We start from the raw sequence: 14,857 nt of genomic DNA on the forward strand, positions 1-14,857 counted from the left end.
GTGATAAAGCTCTGGTTATACTGGGTATTACTAGATCTGTGTTTATAAGTGTTAGCCATTTCTTCTGCGATTTCGTTGTCGGAGGTAATAACCTTATCTTGAATATTTAGTGAGTTGATTTTTAAATCCAAACTTTTTCCCAATATTCGTTTTATCTTCTTCCATATGTCACTCATAGGAGTAGAGATGTTTATTTTAGAAACATAATCAATCCAGGATTGACGTTTAGCTGTCTTTATTGTCAATCTAGTTATGGCTCGAGTTCTCTTATATTCTAGTTGGTTTTCAAGTGATTTATTTCTTTTATATTTATTAAAGGCAGTTTTACTTTCTCTAATGACCTTTTTCCAAGTCTCGTTCCACCATGGAACTGGTGTTGAATGTTTCGTTGGAGCTGTTTTACCGATTGAGTTTTCAGCTGCCTTAATAACTATTTGGGTCAAGTTGTCTAGAGATTCTTCTACATTAATTATTGTTGTCGAGCACTTGTTTATATATGATTCTATCTGTTCGGCGAAATGGGTTGGAAACGGTTTCGGAGAGAAAGGGTTGTGCGTTTATGTTGATTGTTTTCTATAATTAATGGATAATGGTCACTGTTTTATGTGTACTGCATTGGATACCAAGACAAATGTGGGTAAAGATCACTGTCACATATTGTTAGATCAAGTGGGGTTGCTTCTCCAGTTCTTATATTAAATCTAGCCGGGCTTCCGTCATTTAAGAGAGATAAGTTAAGATGATCTATAATTTCTTCAATTGCGGTACCTCGTTGATCTTTATATGCTGATACCCAGATGTGATTATATGCGTTTAGGACACCCAAAATAATTCCAATAAAAATAACCATTTATATTCCACTGTATTAATTTATTAAATTCCATTTTAATTTATTTAATTTATTTATTGATTTGTTTGTGAGGAGTCACTTTCTGTATCGGATACTAGCTCCTGTGGGATTTGCATCTGTAAGTGTTTTAGAAGAATTTTCCTTAATTTGGTATTTCGGGTCTTTAAAGATATGTCTTGAGTATAGGGATATATTTTGTTTAACATATCGATGAGAGTTGTAAAGTTATCTGTATAATTTTCAACGGTAATAAGTGGATCGGGTGAACTCTTTATGTCTCGAATAGGTCTGTTATCTGAACATAGCTTAGAATAAATGGTGGCGACTGCTGGTTTATGAATGCTTCTAGAGATTTTCCTTTATTTTGTTTTTTCTTTTTCTTGGGATTAAGTGCTATTTCTGCTGGATTGGTAAACATTGGTTTATCAGTGGTATCATGTATCATTAGGGGGCGGGGAAGGACTTAAGGTATCGTCAATCGTTCTTTTTGAACTGTTTTGTGAAGACTCAATATTCATATGTAAGGTAGTTGAGTCGCTCTCAGTTTCTTTGGGGCTCAGTTGATTATTTGTAGTTGGGGTAGCTGTTTGAATTGAAACAGATGCTGGTGTGATGGTTGATATTTCTGGACGATTTAATATTGGGATTTTTTCTGCTGTGGTTGGAGTAATAGGATTTGGTTTTGGATTGATAGGTGCTGGTATGCTGGTTAATATTTCTGGAGGAGTAAATGTTGGGATTTTTCTGCTGTGGTCGGAGCGATAGGATTTGAGTTTGGATTGATAGGGTTTTTACAGTTAGTTGCCGTATGACCATTTTTTGTACAGTTGTAACTTGTTAAGTTGCCACTTGATAAAAATATTCTGTATGAAGTATTATCGTAGTTGATTAAAAACGATTCTAGAATTGTGAGGTCTGTTGGGCTGATAAATATTTTCCTTCTAAAGCTGATCATATGACTAAATTCAGGTAACGGTGCACCAATTTTTAAAAAGGACATTGTAGATTGAATAACAAGTCCCATGGACTCGAGTTCTTTAATTAATACATCATGAGGAATTGTTGGGCAAACACCAGAGAGAATAATTCTTTCGGAAGGAGTTATGTACCTTCGAGCTTGTATAATCTGATTATTAACCACAATGTTGCCGTTACATATTTTCATTCATGAATTTTTCTACGATATTTTCAGATGATAAATACAAACATATTCTATTGTTTGATAATCTAAAACAGAATAGTATATTTTTTGGATGGATGATTTTTCCCAGCGGGAGGAGGTAATCTTGTATTTTCGCATCTTCAATGGAATTAAAAATGATTGCCTGGCGCTTTGAGGGATGTTTTTGTTGAATAAGGGCGGTAGAGTAACTTCTTGGTGTAGTTAACTTCTTATCCATTTGAGAATTTCCTGGTAAATTTATTTCACCGCTTTGTGACATCTTGATCGATTTTTAAACATTTCTAAGTAAGGACCTGTCCCCGGCTGGAAAAAAAGCCGAGTGGACACACAGGTCGATGGTAATTAAATGTTTTTGTTTAACGTGAAGCAGATTTCGACATGAAAATTTACAATAATGTTAAATACTAATTAGATGATTTCTGTGGAAATTACAGTAAAACTGTACTTACAAATTTGGAAAGTTGAGATTCAATTGATCACTAATAACTTCACCAAGTTTGGTTAAATTTTGAAAACTGATTCTCACTTAATTTGAACTATTTTGTAGAGCCAAAATAAACACACCGTTCCGACATACAGTCAGGATCGGCCCCCTATTCAGAGTTTCTTAATGAATAATTAAAAAAATTACAGTACCTTTATCTACAAGTACCTAAAGTATTTTTGTCTATAGGTATTTGGGTATCATATTACGCAGCTACTTAAATTTATTGGTTCCTAAAGTTTTATTATGCAATTTGCAATTTATTTAAATTTTGAAATAGATTTATGTTTTATTTCATTATCTTTCATATTGTAATATTGACGATTTATGTAATTTCAGTAAATTGTAATTATTGTTATTGTTATTATCTGACTTTTTGTAAGCTTTGTCCATAAAATTTTCAGTGACAATAAATCATATTTCTAACTCTAATTCTAATTGTTTGTAGGTGACAAAAAGGTAGCGGATATTGGTGGCCAGGAATCATCTTCAACGGTGGTAGAAACAGTAGCCAAAACAGGAAAAGCCAATAACAACAAAGGACCTGTTTTGCCAGCCTTCAAAAGTGACGCATCCAAAGTGCTGTCAAAAGGAATGGGATTAAAGAAAGCATATCTAGGAAAACAGAATCAATTTACGGTTTCAGCACAGAATGCAGGTAAGAATTAGTAGACGAAGTAAAATTTTTGGCACACAATATTTATCGGATTTTTTTTAATGATGAAATTTATTTAAATACAAACTAGTTATCATAAATTACAACTCAATACATAACTAACCTATGCTATCAAATTATAGGGAGTGTCCCATTCTGTTCTACTAGACGTAAATATTGTGAAGGTCTCTCGTGAGGTCCTGGATGTTGTGTATTTAGGCCAGTAAAACACAGATTTACACTAAAACTCAAGTATTTATTATTGACTTAAACACGAGGTCCCATTATAATGACCATGCATTTTACAAGTGCCTTATGACAAGACATGACACAAATTAGACATACAACAATGACAAGTGACATGACATAAATTAGACATAGAACATATACAACATTTCTCCCCCTTTACAATAAATGTTCACTTATAAGTCCAACCTGGATGCTGGTTTAGACACTCTACCAGAACGAGTTGTAACCCCTGATGTGGAAGCAACACTAGCATCTTTAACAGAATAGTTATCGCTTACTGGTAACTCTACTGGTACTTCCACGACCTCTGTGAGTTTTGCTTTATCCAGCCCAGAATCAGATATAACTTTATCATTACCTAAATCAGAAACAGGAAGAATCTGTACTGTGGGGAAAGCTATATTTACATTTTCTGTTGATGAAATATTAGGTACTTCTCGCAAGGAATCTGCATGAACATGACTAATTTTAAGTCCAATTTGCACCAAATAAGTGCAATGACTTAAGATTTTAATGATTTTTCCTTTCTCCCACAGTTTAGTAGAAATATTCTTAACAAAGACTAGTTGATTCATTTTAAACAATTTTGTTTGCTTTGGAACTAACGAGTCAAACCTGGTTTTAGTTATATTGTACTGAGTTGGCTTCAGAAAGTCATAACGTGTCCGTGGTCTTTGCTTTAATAATGCTTGGGCTGGTGATACACCTGTGACAGTAGATGGGGTATTTCTATATGTGAACAAAAAATTAATAAGTTTATTTAGGATAGTGACCTTACTTATATCCCGATTATCTAAAAATAGTGCTTTCTTTAAACCCTTTTTTACAGTTTGTACCCCTCTTTCAGCCATACCATTACTCTGTGGGTGGTACGGAGGTGATTTAATCGGTTTTATACCATTTACTTGACAAAATGATAGAAATTCGGATGATCCAAACGGTGGGCCATTATCAGAGACACACTCTACTGGGAGCCCAAAAACGCTAAAAATTTCTTTTAATTTAAAAATGGTCTCTTTAGCATTTGAGCCATTCTCCATTAATTTAACTTCTAGCCATTTAGTTTTATCATCAACAACAATAAGGAACGTAAACTCATTTTTATGGAAAAAATCAATATATACTCTATGAAAATTATTAGGAGCACTAGGCCATGACATTAGATTACTACTACTACTGGTGAAGTTTTGTGTTTGCTGACATACCTCACATCGACTAATAAATTTTTCGATTTCCTCATTCATACCAGGCCACCAACAATAAGATCTCATTAGCATTTTCGATCTTACAATACCTATATGTTGTTCATGGAATAGTTGTAGGATATTTTGTCGAAGGCTAGGTGGGATTACCACCTTGTTACCAAGAAGTAAACAGTTATTTTCTACAGAAAGCTCATTTTTTCTTTTACAAAATGGCTTTAAATTTTCATCTGAAATTACATTAGGCCAACCACAGATTGTAAATTCAATGGCCTTTTTAATAACTATATCTGAATTAGAAGCTTTGGCTATATCCTGATAATCCATTGGCGGTGAATCAACTACACTAAAAGAAAATATAGTGTCAGATACATTTGTTTTGCCTGTGATTGGTAAACGTGACAGGGCATCAGCATTAGAGATCAGTTTGCCTTTTCTGTACTCTATCTCATAATTATAACCGCTAAGTAGGATAGCCCACCTTTGAATACGCATAGCAGCAGATATAGGCAAACCCTTATTTCTTCCAAAGATAAACTTTAATGGTTCATGATCTGAAATAATATAAAACTTTCTAGCAAATAAAAATTTATGAAACTTTTTGACACCATAAATCACAGCTAAGGCCTCACGTTCTAGGTTTGAGTATCTTTTTTCTGCAGGTGACAAAGTGCTGGAAGCAAATTGTATTGGTCTATCCTCCCCATTTATTCTATGGCTTAACACAGCACCAACCCCATGACCACTTGAGTCTACTGTTAAGAATATAGGTAAAGATGGGTTATAATGTGTTAGTACCTGATCAGAGGTTACAAATAATTTACTGTCTTGAAATAATTTTTCAATATCCGATGTCCATGATTCCTTAAAATCAGTGCCTGATTTACATAAATCATAAAGTGGTTTTAATTTAGATGACAACATGGGTATGAAACGACCATAATAATTAATCAAACCTAGATATGACTTTAATTCAGTTACGTTTTGTGGCGAAGACACTTTATTAATACTATCTACTTTGTCAGACTTTGGATGAATACCAAACTCATCAATTCTATACCCTAAAAACTCGATACTAGTCTCATAAAAAATACACTTTTTCTCATTTACCTTGACATTAAACTCAGACAATCTCTCAAATACCTTACAAACATTTTTATGACATTCTTCCAAGGTTTCACCATACACAAGCATATCATCTAGATAACATTTAGTTTTTTTCAACCCTACTAAAATACTATCCATAACGCACTGAAAAAGACCAGGTGCAGCATTAATTCCATATGTTAACCTGCTAAATGTAAAAAGACCCATATGAGTGTTTATAGTTAACAATTCTTTAGACTGTTTACTTACTTTTAATTGTTGGTAAGCCCCTTTAAGATCAATTATAGTAAAATATTTACTATTACTGAGGCACGAAAAAATGTCTTCAGGGAGAGGCAAAACACAATGATCCGCATCTAATACTTTATTAAGTGTCCTTTTGAAGTCTACACATATTCTAATATCATCACTATTCTTTTTAGGTACAATTACAATAGGACTAGCCCATTGACTATAAGAAACCTTTTCTAGAATACCTGATTTTACCATACTAGATATCTCTAACTCAACTTTAGGTTTTAATGCATAAGGCATACTATAAGCCCTATGGAAAATGGGTTTGATATTTTCTTTAATTGGTAAATCTATTGTAAAATTCCTAATAAATGAATTTGGCTGATCTTTAAAAACTTCATTGAATTGACTCTTTATAACTGCAATAAACTTTTCTTTAAGTTTACTATTGACCATTGACTCACTAGACCCGTTATGACCAACTGACATACACTTTGATTTTTGACTTACTTTTGTAGGCATGTGCTTACTTTTAGACTCCAAGTTTGACTCTTCAGACTCTTGACTTATTTGAAGTATATTTTTCCAGTCTGGGTTCAGAATACTCAACCAGTTTCTTCCCAACAGTGGATTGAACTTGTGCTGGCAATCTAAAATAACAACAGGTAAACAAAATGTACAGTTTTTATAGACTACCGCAACATCAATTTCTCCTACTATTCTGACATTCTCCCCCGTTACTACTTTAAGACTATAAGTTACCGGAAACAGTTCTAAAAAACCAAAATGTTTTTTATAATCTGATAAATGCATTACAGATTTACAGGCACCTGAGTCAATCTCAAACATTAGACTAGTACTTTCTACACTAAGACTTACTCTATGAGGTTTTTCATTGTTACTACAAATTTGGCCAATGAAACTTAATTCCAATGAGTCATCACCAGATGTAGAACCTGATGCTGCATTTTCTTGATTTTCTGGACCTTCTAAATAATTGACTTTTTTACAGACACGGCTGGTGTGCCCTTTCTTGTGACACTGGAAACATTCCCAATTTTTCGCAGGACAATTTGCAGGGTTATGTCTCCTTGCACATTTGGGACAGGACTTCCAACGCTCCTCTCTATTATCAGGCTTGTTACTTTGATTTGAATGCTTTTCAAACTTACTGGACTTTTTACTTGCAAAATTTACTTTACCGACTTTGTTTGCATCTCCTCCTACTAACCTAGCTTGACCTTCTGCCACTTCTATTGCTAGGGCTATTTTCAGTGCTTTAGGGTATGTCAAATCGTCTTCGGATAACAAACGTTTCCTGATATTTTCAGCTTTTATCCCACAGACGAACTTATCACGAAGAGCCTCATCCAGGAATTCGCCAAAACTACAGTCTCTGGATAAACTTTTTAATTTCTCAGCAAACTCTGTGAGATTCTCATGGGCTTCCTGGTGGCAATTATAAAACACAAACCTTTCTGCTATAACTAACTTTTTTGGACAAAAATGTTTTAACAAAGTGGATTTTAACTGTGAATAAGATCTGGTACTTGGAACTTCTGGAGCAATTAAATCTTTTATGGTTTTATAAGCTTCTTTTCCGACTAATGTAAGGAACAATGGTACTTTTTTTTCCTCTCCTATCTCATTACACAAAAACAACTGCTCCATTCTTTCCAAATACGTAGTAATATCATCCTCTCTGGATTTGAATGGTTCAATTTGTCCTATAAAGGCCATGTTTGACTATATTTTTTTTTTGGGTTGATGATACGTGTGAATTCACTTTCTACAATTGCGTGAGTAGCTACAGTCTCGTCGCCAAATTACTGTTGTGTATTTAGGCCAGTAAAACACAGATTTACACTAAAACTCAAGTATTTATTATTGACTTAAACACGAGGTCCCATTATAATGACCATGCATTTTACAAGTGCCTTATGACAAGACATGACACAAATTAGACATACAACAATGACAAGTGACATGACATAAATTAGACATAGAACATATACAACACTGGACAGAATTCAGATCAATTTCTCTCAGTTTTTTGTAAATTGCCGTCTTAATTAATCTTTATCTTGAGCTTCCCAGCCTCCATGATAAGCTTTCCTACACAATAAAGCCCAAATATCCTCTATTGGGTGAGTCTGTGGCATGTTTGGAGGATTATCGTTTTTGGGAACAAAGGGCATGTGATGTTGTCAAAGCTAGTTTTTGGGTATATTTTGAGTAATGGCCTAATGCTAATAGTGACTAGCATAATGACCAAAACATATTATCGTCATTAGTATGATCTTCATGGATAAACTGAAGCAATTTGGAAAGGCAGTTTTCAATGCAGCTCTGAATATTCAAAACTTCACACCTCACTCTTCCTACAAAAGGTTGGCATAAACCCTTGTTAGAAATGGCGCACCAGACAAGAATTTTATCTGTAAATTTCTCTTTGTGTTTTCATGCAATATTGTCGGGATATTCCTCTACGTTTTCCTTGTAAAATCCATAGTGTCCCTTCATTTCAGAATTACTCAAAGTGAAATAATTTTCGTCATCTAAAACAATGATTGTTTCGTTGGTAAAGTGTACCCGCCTGAGTTGACGACAGAATTCTTATATTATAAGAAGTACTTGCGCTTAAGAGTATTTGGGGCACTTACGTCTCTTTCGATATTTAAGACCATTTCTCCTCAATTCCGACGATGTACTCAGAGAAGATCTGTATTGATGAGCTAACCGCCTAGTTGACATTCCAACCTGGCTTTTTGATCTTCTTACCAACCTCTCTGACCTTTGTGCAGTAAATGTACGTGGTCCTCCACTTTTTGGTAGATTCAGACATGCTATTCCCTGCTCATACTCTGTCATTGTTCTAGAAATAATGGTTCTGCGTGAAGTGTTTTCATTCTGGAATATTCAACAGATTGCACTGATTGCAGCTTTGGGTACCCGCTAAACCAACTTGTAGATTCTTTTTCTTATTTCTAATTTGAGGCACTCAGAGCAACAGTGGCCTAACCCCAAAAACGAAGTTTTGAGATAAATGCAATATTTTCATTCGTATTTCCATTATGCTTATGGGATGGCGCTAGGTAGGTTTTGTAGACCCTTTTTAATCCGAAGATTTAATGTTGCTGGTTTTATTGATATATTAATCTAAGAATTCTTAATTTGTGGCTTAGGCCACTGTTGCTCTGAGCGCCTCATTTATACATCTTAAAGCGAAAACTTCAAAATGAATAAACCTCTGTACACAAAGTAAAAAAACTTTTGTTTCCAAAGGCAACTCGATATTATTTTATTCTTGTTAAAGTTAAAGCCGATGAATTTTGTGCCAAAACTTTTAGGACATACGCTAATATACATTTCTCCATATGATTTATCTTGGTTCATGCCAACATTAATCTTCTTTAAAACTAGGCATGTTTGACCTTTTCTCTCACTATTCTATTTTTAAAAACTTATTATTGATCGATTTTTCTATATGATAAGCTTAAAGGGGGAGCATTAAATGAAAGAGCCTGGGTGACTACAGTATAAAAATAGAATCAACAACAAAGAGTACAATAGTTTGTCCACGTCAGACGTAGAAATGAGAACTATGTGGGACGAAGGATATAGCTGTTTGGAGTTGAGCGAAAGATATTCAGAGAAAAACTGAGGAGAAGATGTAAGGGCTGTATGGTTTACCACTTGGTGGAGAAAGGTTTAAATAAAGCTGAAGAAGAAGAAGAAGGCGAAGTATTGATCCTCTGTAAATATTGAGTAACAATGAGAACATCACACGTCTCTTTATAACACCTACTCCAATATCTATATTTTCTGTTTCGGCATTTTAAGTCATAACAGTTGATCGCTAATTCCAGTATAGATTATTTATAGTACGTATATCTAGACTGTCCACATTCTTTTCTCTTAGTAGTTCCACGAGTTTTTGGATGGATCGATAATATAACTTAAAATGAAAGGAAAATCGGTACTCCTAATTTTGTAACAGAAAAAATTGAAAAGGTCTCTTTTACTACCTGTTGCCATCTCCACCCTTTCCTTCTCATCGTCTAGCCATCTTTTTGGAGCTCGAAGCACTCTCACTTCTCTTGTATTATCTGGATATCCACTGTACGATGCTTTTAGTCCACTTACTATTAACTTGTCTGACAACATGTCTCTACCAAGTCCACTTCAATGCAGCAGCACATTTTATTACATTCTCTACTTATGTTCTTATATCTTCTTTTTATCCTTTTATCGTCCATGTTTGGACAGAGGCCTCTTCAACTCCTTCCATCGGTATCTATCTTAAGCAACGTACTTTCAATTTGTTCCAGCTATTCTTTAAATATCATCAACCCTTCTCATCTGTGGTTTTCCTCTTGGTAGTTTACCTTCGTAACGTCTCCAATTTTACATTATAACATTCCAACGTTGTTTTTTTTTGTCTAGGAGTGTGGCCTGCGAACCTTCATTTAAGTCTGGCAATTTGTTGTTATGTCCTCGACTTTTGTTTTTGATCATACCCGTCGTTCCTCTTTTTATCTGACAGTCCTATAGCTAAAATTGCTCTTTTCGTTGTGACTAGTTTGCTATTTGCCTTGGTTGGGGTCCAAGTTTGACATCCATATGTCATGATAGACAGGATGCACTACTTGAACGATTTGCTCGTCAAGTATTGGGGTATTTTGCGGTTCTTAAGTATCCAACCAAGTTTTCCAAATCCTGTCCTTGCTAGTCTTGCTCTTCTAGTAATTTCCGCACTTTGGTTCTCTTTTTCCAGTTTCAGAATTTGGCCTAGCTAGATATATTCCTGGATTTGTTCCATCTCGCTGCTATTTATAGTTATACGTCTTGTTTCATCTGTGTTTGTCATTGTTTTTCTTTTCCTCATATTCATTTTAGGCCGACGTATTGGGGCTGCCTGCAAGATCTTCCATCATAATTTGCAGTTCCTCGAATATGCTTGCTTGCTATAATCACAACGTCGTCGGTGAATCTGACATTATTTAACTTGTTGCCATTAACGTTAATGCCATAGGTCACATTCTAGGTCTTCTAGGGCTAAGTTGAAAAGCTGTGGCTATATTACGTCTTCTTGTCTCACTCCTCTCTTAATGGGGATGGGATTTGTCCTCTCCTTATGTTCTTATACATATAGTGCCTCTTTAGTATTCACCAATTTTTGCTTATTTACTCTGTATTCATTAGATTTCATATTTTTATTTAGTATTTTTCTGGCTATGCTGCTACTTCTTTTTGATTATAGGACAAAAATATACGTAGAATGCTAAAAACATGTAATTTCTTTTTTGCAGGTGTGAACATTCTTTTCGTTGGAATCCACGGACCAAAAGGCCCTTGTGAGGAAGTATTTATTAAACATCAAGGACATAATCAGTATGCTGTCAATTATATGGTTAGAGATAGAGGTGACTACCTAGTAATAGTAAAATGGGGAGACGATCATATTCCTGGTTCTCCTTTTAAAGTGGAAGTATAGATATTAAATTTATTTTTTTACATATTATTGTTGATTTGTTATTTTTTTACTTTAGCCATATTTTTGTGCGTAAAGGCAAAGTGGTGTATGTTTTTTGGATACTCTTCATATATAGTCATACCAAATATAATAAGTTACAAAAATTGTAACACGAATAGAGATTATTCAAAATAAACAACACTTTGACTTTAAGCATAGTATTTTTAACTGTTTCGTGTCATTTTTATTTTGTACATACCAGGTTATTAAAAATTTATGTTTCTTTATTAGAATTATGGATTCACAAAATTTTTGTAAGATTCGTAAGTAAGATATCCAAGTGCCTTTACACCTAAGTGATTTATATGCTGCATAAGCAATATAAATTGTATAATATTTTTTAAAATGAAATTTACATAAAGTTTAAATGTTGTTTTATTTATACAAAGGGTGATTTACAGAACGGATTTATCAGAGGACGGTAAAAGTAAGAACAAAGATTTTACTAGAATTTACCATTTGAAGACTACAGGGGAAAAACGCTGTAAGTCAATTTTTATCGATTTTTTGATGAATACATTTTTCGATACTTGGATACACGTAGTACAATCCACAAATATCAAACAAAATAAAAGTGCAATAAGTCAAATGTTCATCATCCAGCCTCAAAAGTCCACTGCTGAACATAGGCCTCCTCCCCTCGTTTCCAACCCCATCTATCCTGCGCCGCCCTCATCCAGTTTTTATTTACCTTTCTTAAGTCGTCAGTCCATCTTGTAGGCGGTCGACCGACGCTTCTCTTGTCTTCTCTTGGCCTCCATTCCAATAACCTCTTCGTCCATCGCCCATCTGTCATTCTGGCTACGTGTCCTGCCCATCTCCACTTCAACCTGGCTATCCTCTCGATGACGTCAGTCACCTTTGTTCTTCTCCTGATTTCTTCGTTTCTGATTTTGTCTCGCAGAGTTATTCCTAACATTGACCGCTCCATTCTTCTCTGCGTGACTCTTAGTTTGGTAGCCGAGGCTTTAGTTAAGGTAAGTGTTTCTGATCCGTACGTCAAGACTGGGAGGACGCACTGATCGAACACCTTTCTCTTTAGACATGTGGGTAACTCACTTTTAAAAGTTTCTTTTAATTTTTGCAAATGCTGCCCACCCAAGACCGATTCTTCTCTTCAGCTCATGAGTCTGGTTATCCCTGCCAATCGTAATTTCATGTCCCAGGTATTTATATCTATCTACGAGTTCTATTTCCTTCCCACCAATACTGATGTTTTGGTTGGGTACCAAATTTGTCATTATTTTTGTTTTTGAGATGTTTATATTTAAACCTACATTTTCTGTAGCTACAACGAGTTCTTGTACCATCTCTCTTGCTATACCTAGATCCTCAGCTACCATGACTATATCATCGGCGAAACGTAAGTTGTTTAGGTATTCTCCATCTATTTTTATTCCCTTTGTCATCCAATCCAAATTCTTGAAAGCATGTTCTAAGACCGTATTGAAAAGTTTAGGTGACATTGGGTCTCCTTGTCTAACCCCCCGTTCTATTTTTATGCGATTACTGTTAGTATGTAATTTGACAGTGGTTGTTGCCTGTAAGTATATTTTGTGTAATAATTTTGTATACCTATAATCTAGCCTGCATTCTTTAAGCGCCTGTAATATTTTGCTAAGTTCAACTGTGTCAAAGGCTTTATGAAAATCGATAAAAAACTAGTCAAACGTTACAAACGAATAAAATAATATTGTACAATGGAAGAGCGCTGCAAGTCAAGGTTAAACTAGGCAACAGTGCTATAAGTCAGATTTAGGTGCTCAATATGCCTGTCCGTAGGGACAATTTACAACGGAAAATCACAGTCAGTCTTCAGCATTCATACAGGTTGTTTATTTTAGTATCATTATCATAATCACAGTTTGTTTTTTAACGTTTAGTAAGTTTGAACTATTGTTTATTAATATGAAAAGTGAGGACAGTGAAATTGAAGAGGCTTTACACACTTTACAGTCAAAAACTAGAAGAAAACGAAAAAGTTTTGGGCGAATACGTGATGTAATCAAAATTAGGGAAAATATCTTTCAATCCACTCTTCTTTAAATATTTAGATATGTCAATTATTGATGATTGGTGATTTTATTGGGTATCCAAATGAACCTTTAAAACAATGCATTCATGTATGAATGATGTAGGTATCTATTAATGCAGCCAGTGAGGGTTTTTGGCTCCGAATTCCATCCTACTGCATCAATTTAATTGATAGTTTCACTGTAAGTAGGTAATAGCTCAAGAAACAAAGTCTACGCTATATCCTATGACGCTTTTAACTTAGAGGTTGTTCCCACCCGGTCTCGGGTGGAATTTTTTTTATCAAACTAACACCGGAAGTTGTCAGAGACCTAATTCTAAGCAATAACTGTTTTATAATTTTTTTTGAAAACTCAATACTTTTTGAGTTATTCGTGGTTAAAAATTTGCCATTTTCATTGAAAAATGACACTTTTCGGACTCTGTTTTTTTTTGGGACACCACGTCTTCTTTGGTCTTCCTCTCCTACTCCTTCCACGAAGCACCGAGCCTTGGTGCAATCCTACTTTCACATGAAATTTATCAGTCTCACCCACACCTGTCCTAACATTAGTTGTTACTCCCTCATACATATCCCTCATAATCTTTACATATTCACCAGGGACTCCTTTCTTATTGAGTGCCCACCACAGAATCTCTCGAGGAACTCCATCATATGCTTTCTCAAGATCAATGAATACCATATGAGCGTTTGTTTCTTTACTCCTGTATTTTTCCATCAACTGCCTTATAATGAAAATTGCATCTGTTGTTGATCTGCCCTGCATAAAGCCAATTTGATTCTCGGATATTTCGGTCTCTTCACGTATCCGTCTATCAATTACTCTTTCCCATATTTTCATGGTGTGGCTAAGCAGTTTTATAGCCCTGTAGCTTGTACATTGTTGTATATCTTCCTTATTTTTGTAGACAGGTACTAGTATACTGCTTCTCCATTCGTCTGGCATTTGTCCAACTTCCATAATTCTATTAAATAAACCTGCTAGCCACCTTGTTCCTGTCTCTCCCAATGCTCTCCATACTTCCCCAGTAATATCATCTGGTCCTACCCTTTTTGGCTTTTCCTTTCTTTGTGCATCTAACGAAAAAAAAACTATATAAAACATTTTTGTAGTTTATGAAAAAATCAGAGAGATCCATTTTTTCATAAATCTTCTAATTTTAATAAAAAAAAGAGATGGTAGGTGAAAAAAGCTTTTTTTTGTGCATGCTCAAATCGGTGTATTCAACTTAAAATAACAGAGAAATTGTCGATTTTAGGGGTATAATGCTACAGATACCTTTTGTAGTGCTTGAAAAGACCTTTACAACGAGAACTGTTAA

At 34.7% G+C, this 14,857-nt stretch overlaps 1 protein-coding gene across 7 annotated transcripts in view; it reads left to right on the forward strand.

Moving 5' to 3' along the window:
• LOC126893461 (filamin-A) overlaps positions 1–11,868 on the forward strand; it is a 510,728-nt gene extending 498,860 nt beyond the window's left edge. For all 7 annotated transcript variants that reach the window (XM_050663672.1, XM_050663673.1, XM_050663674.1 and 4 more), the window contains 2 exons: positions 2,966–3,175; positions 11,277–11,868. In XM_050663672.1, the coding sequence (XP_050519629.1) occupies positions 2,966–3,175; positions 11,277–11,461 (395 nt within the window). In that variant the 3' untranslated portion in view covers positions 11,462–11,868. The remainder of the gene's footprint in view (positions 1–2,965; positions 3,176–11,276) is intronic.
• The last annotated feature ends 2,989 nt before the right edge of the window (positions 11,869–14,857 follow it).

This window comes from Diabrotica virgifera, chromosome 10, assembly GCF_917563875.1.
Source record: "Diabrotica virgifera virgifera chromosome 10, PGI_DIABVI_V3a".
Classification (NCBI taxonomy): Eukaryota; Metazoa; Arthropoda; class Insecta; order Coleoptera; family Chrysomelidae; genus Diabrotica; species Diabrotica virgifera.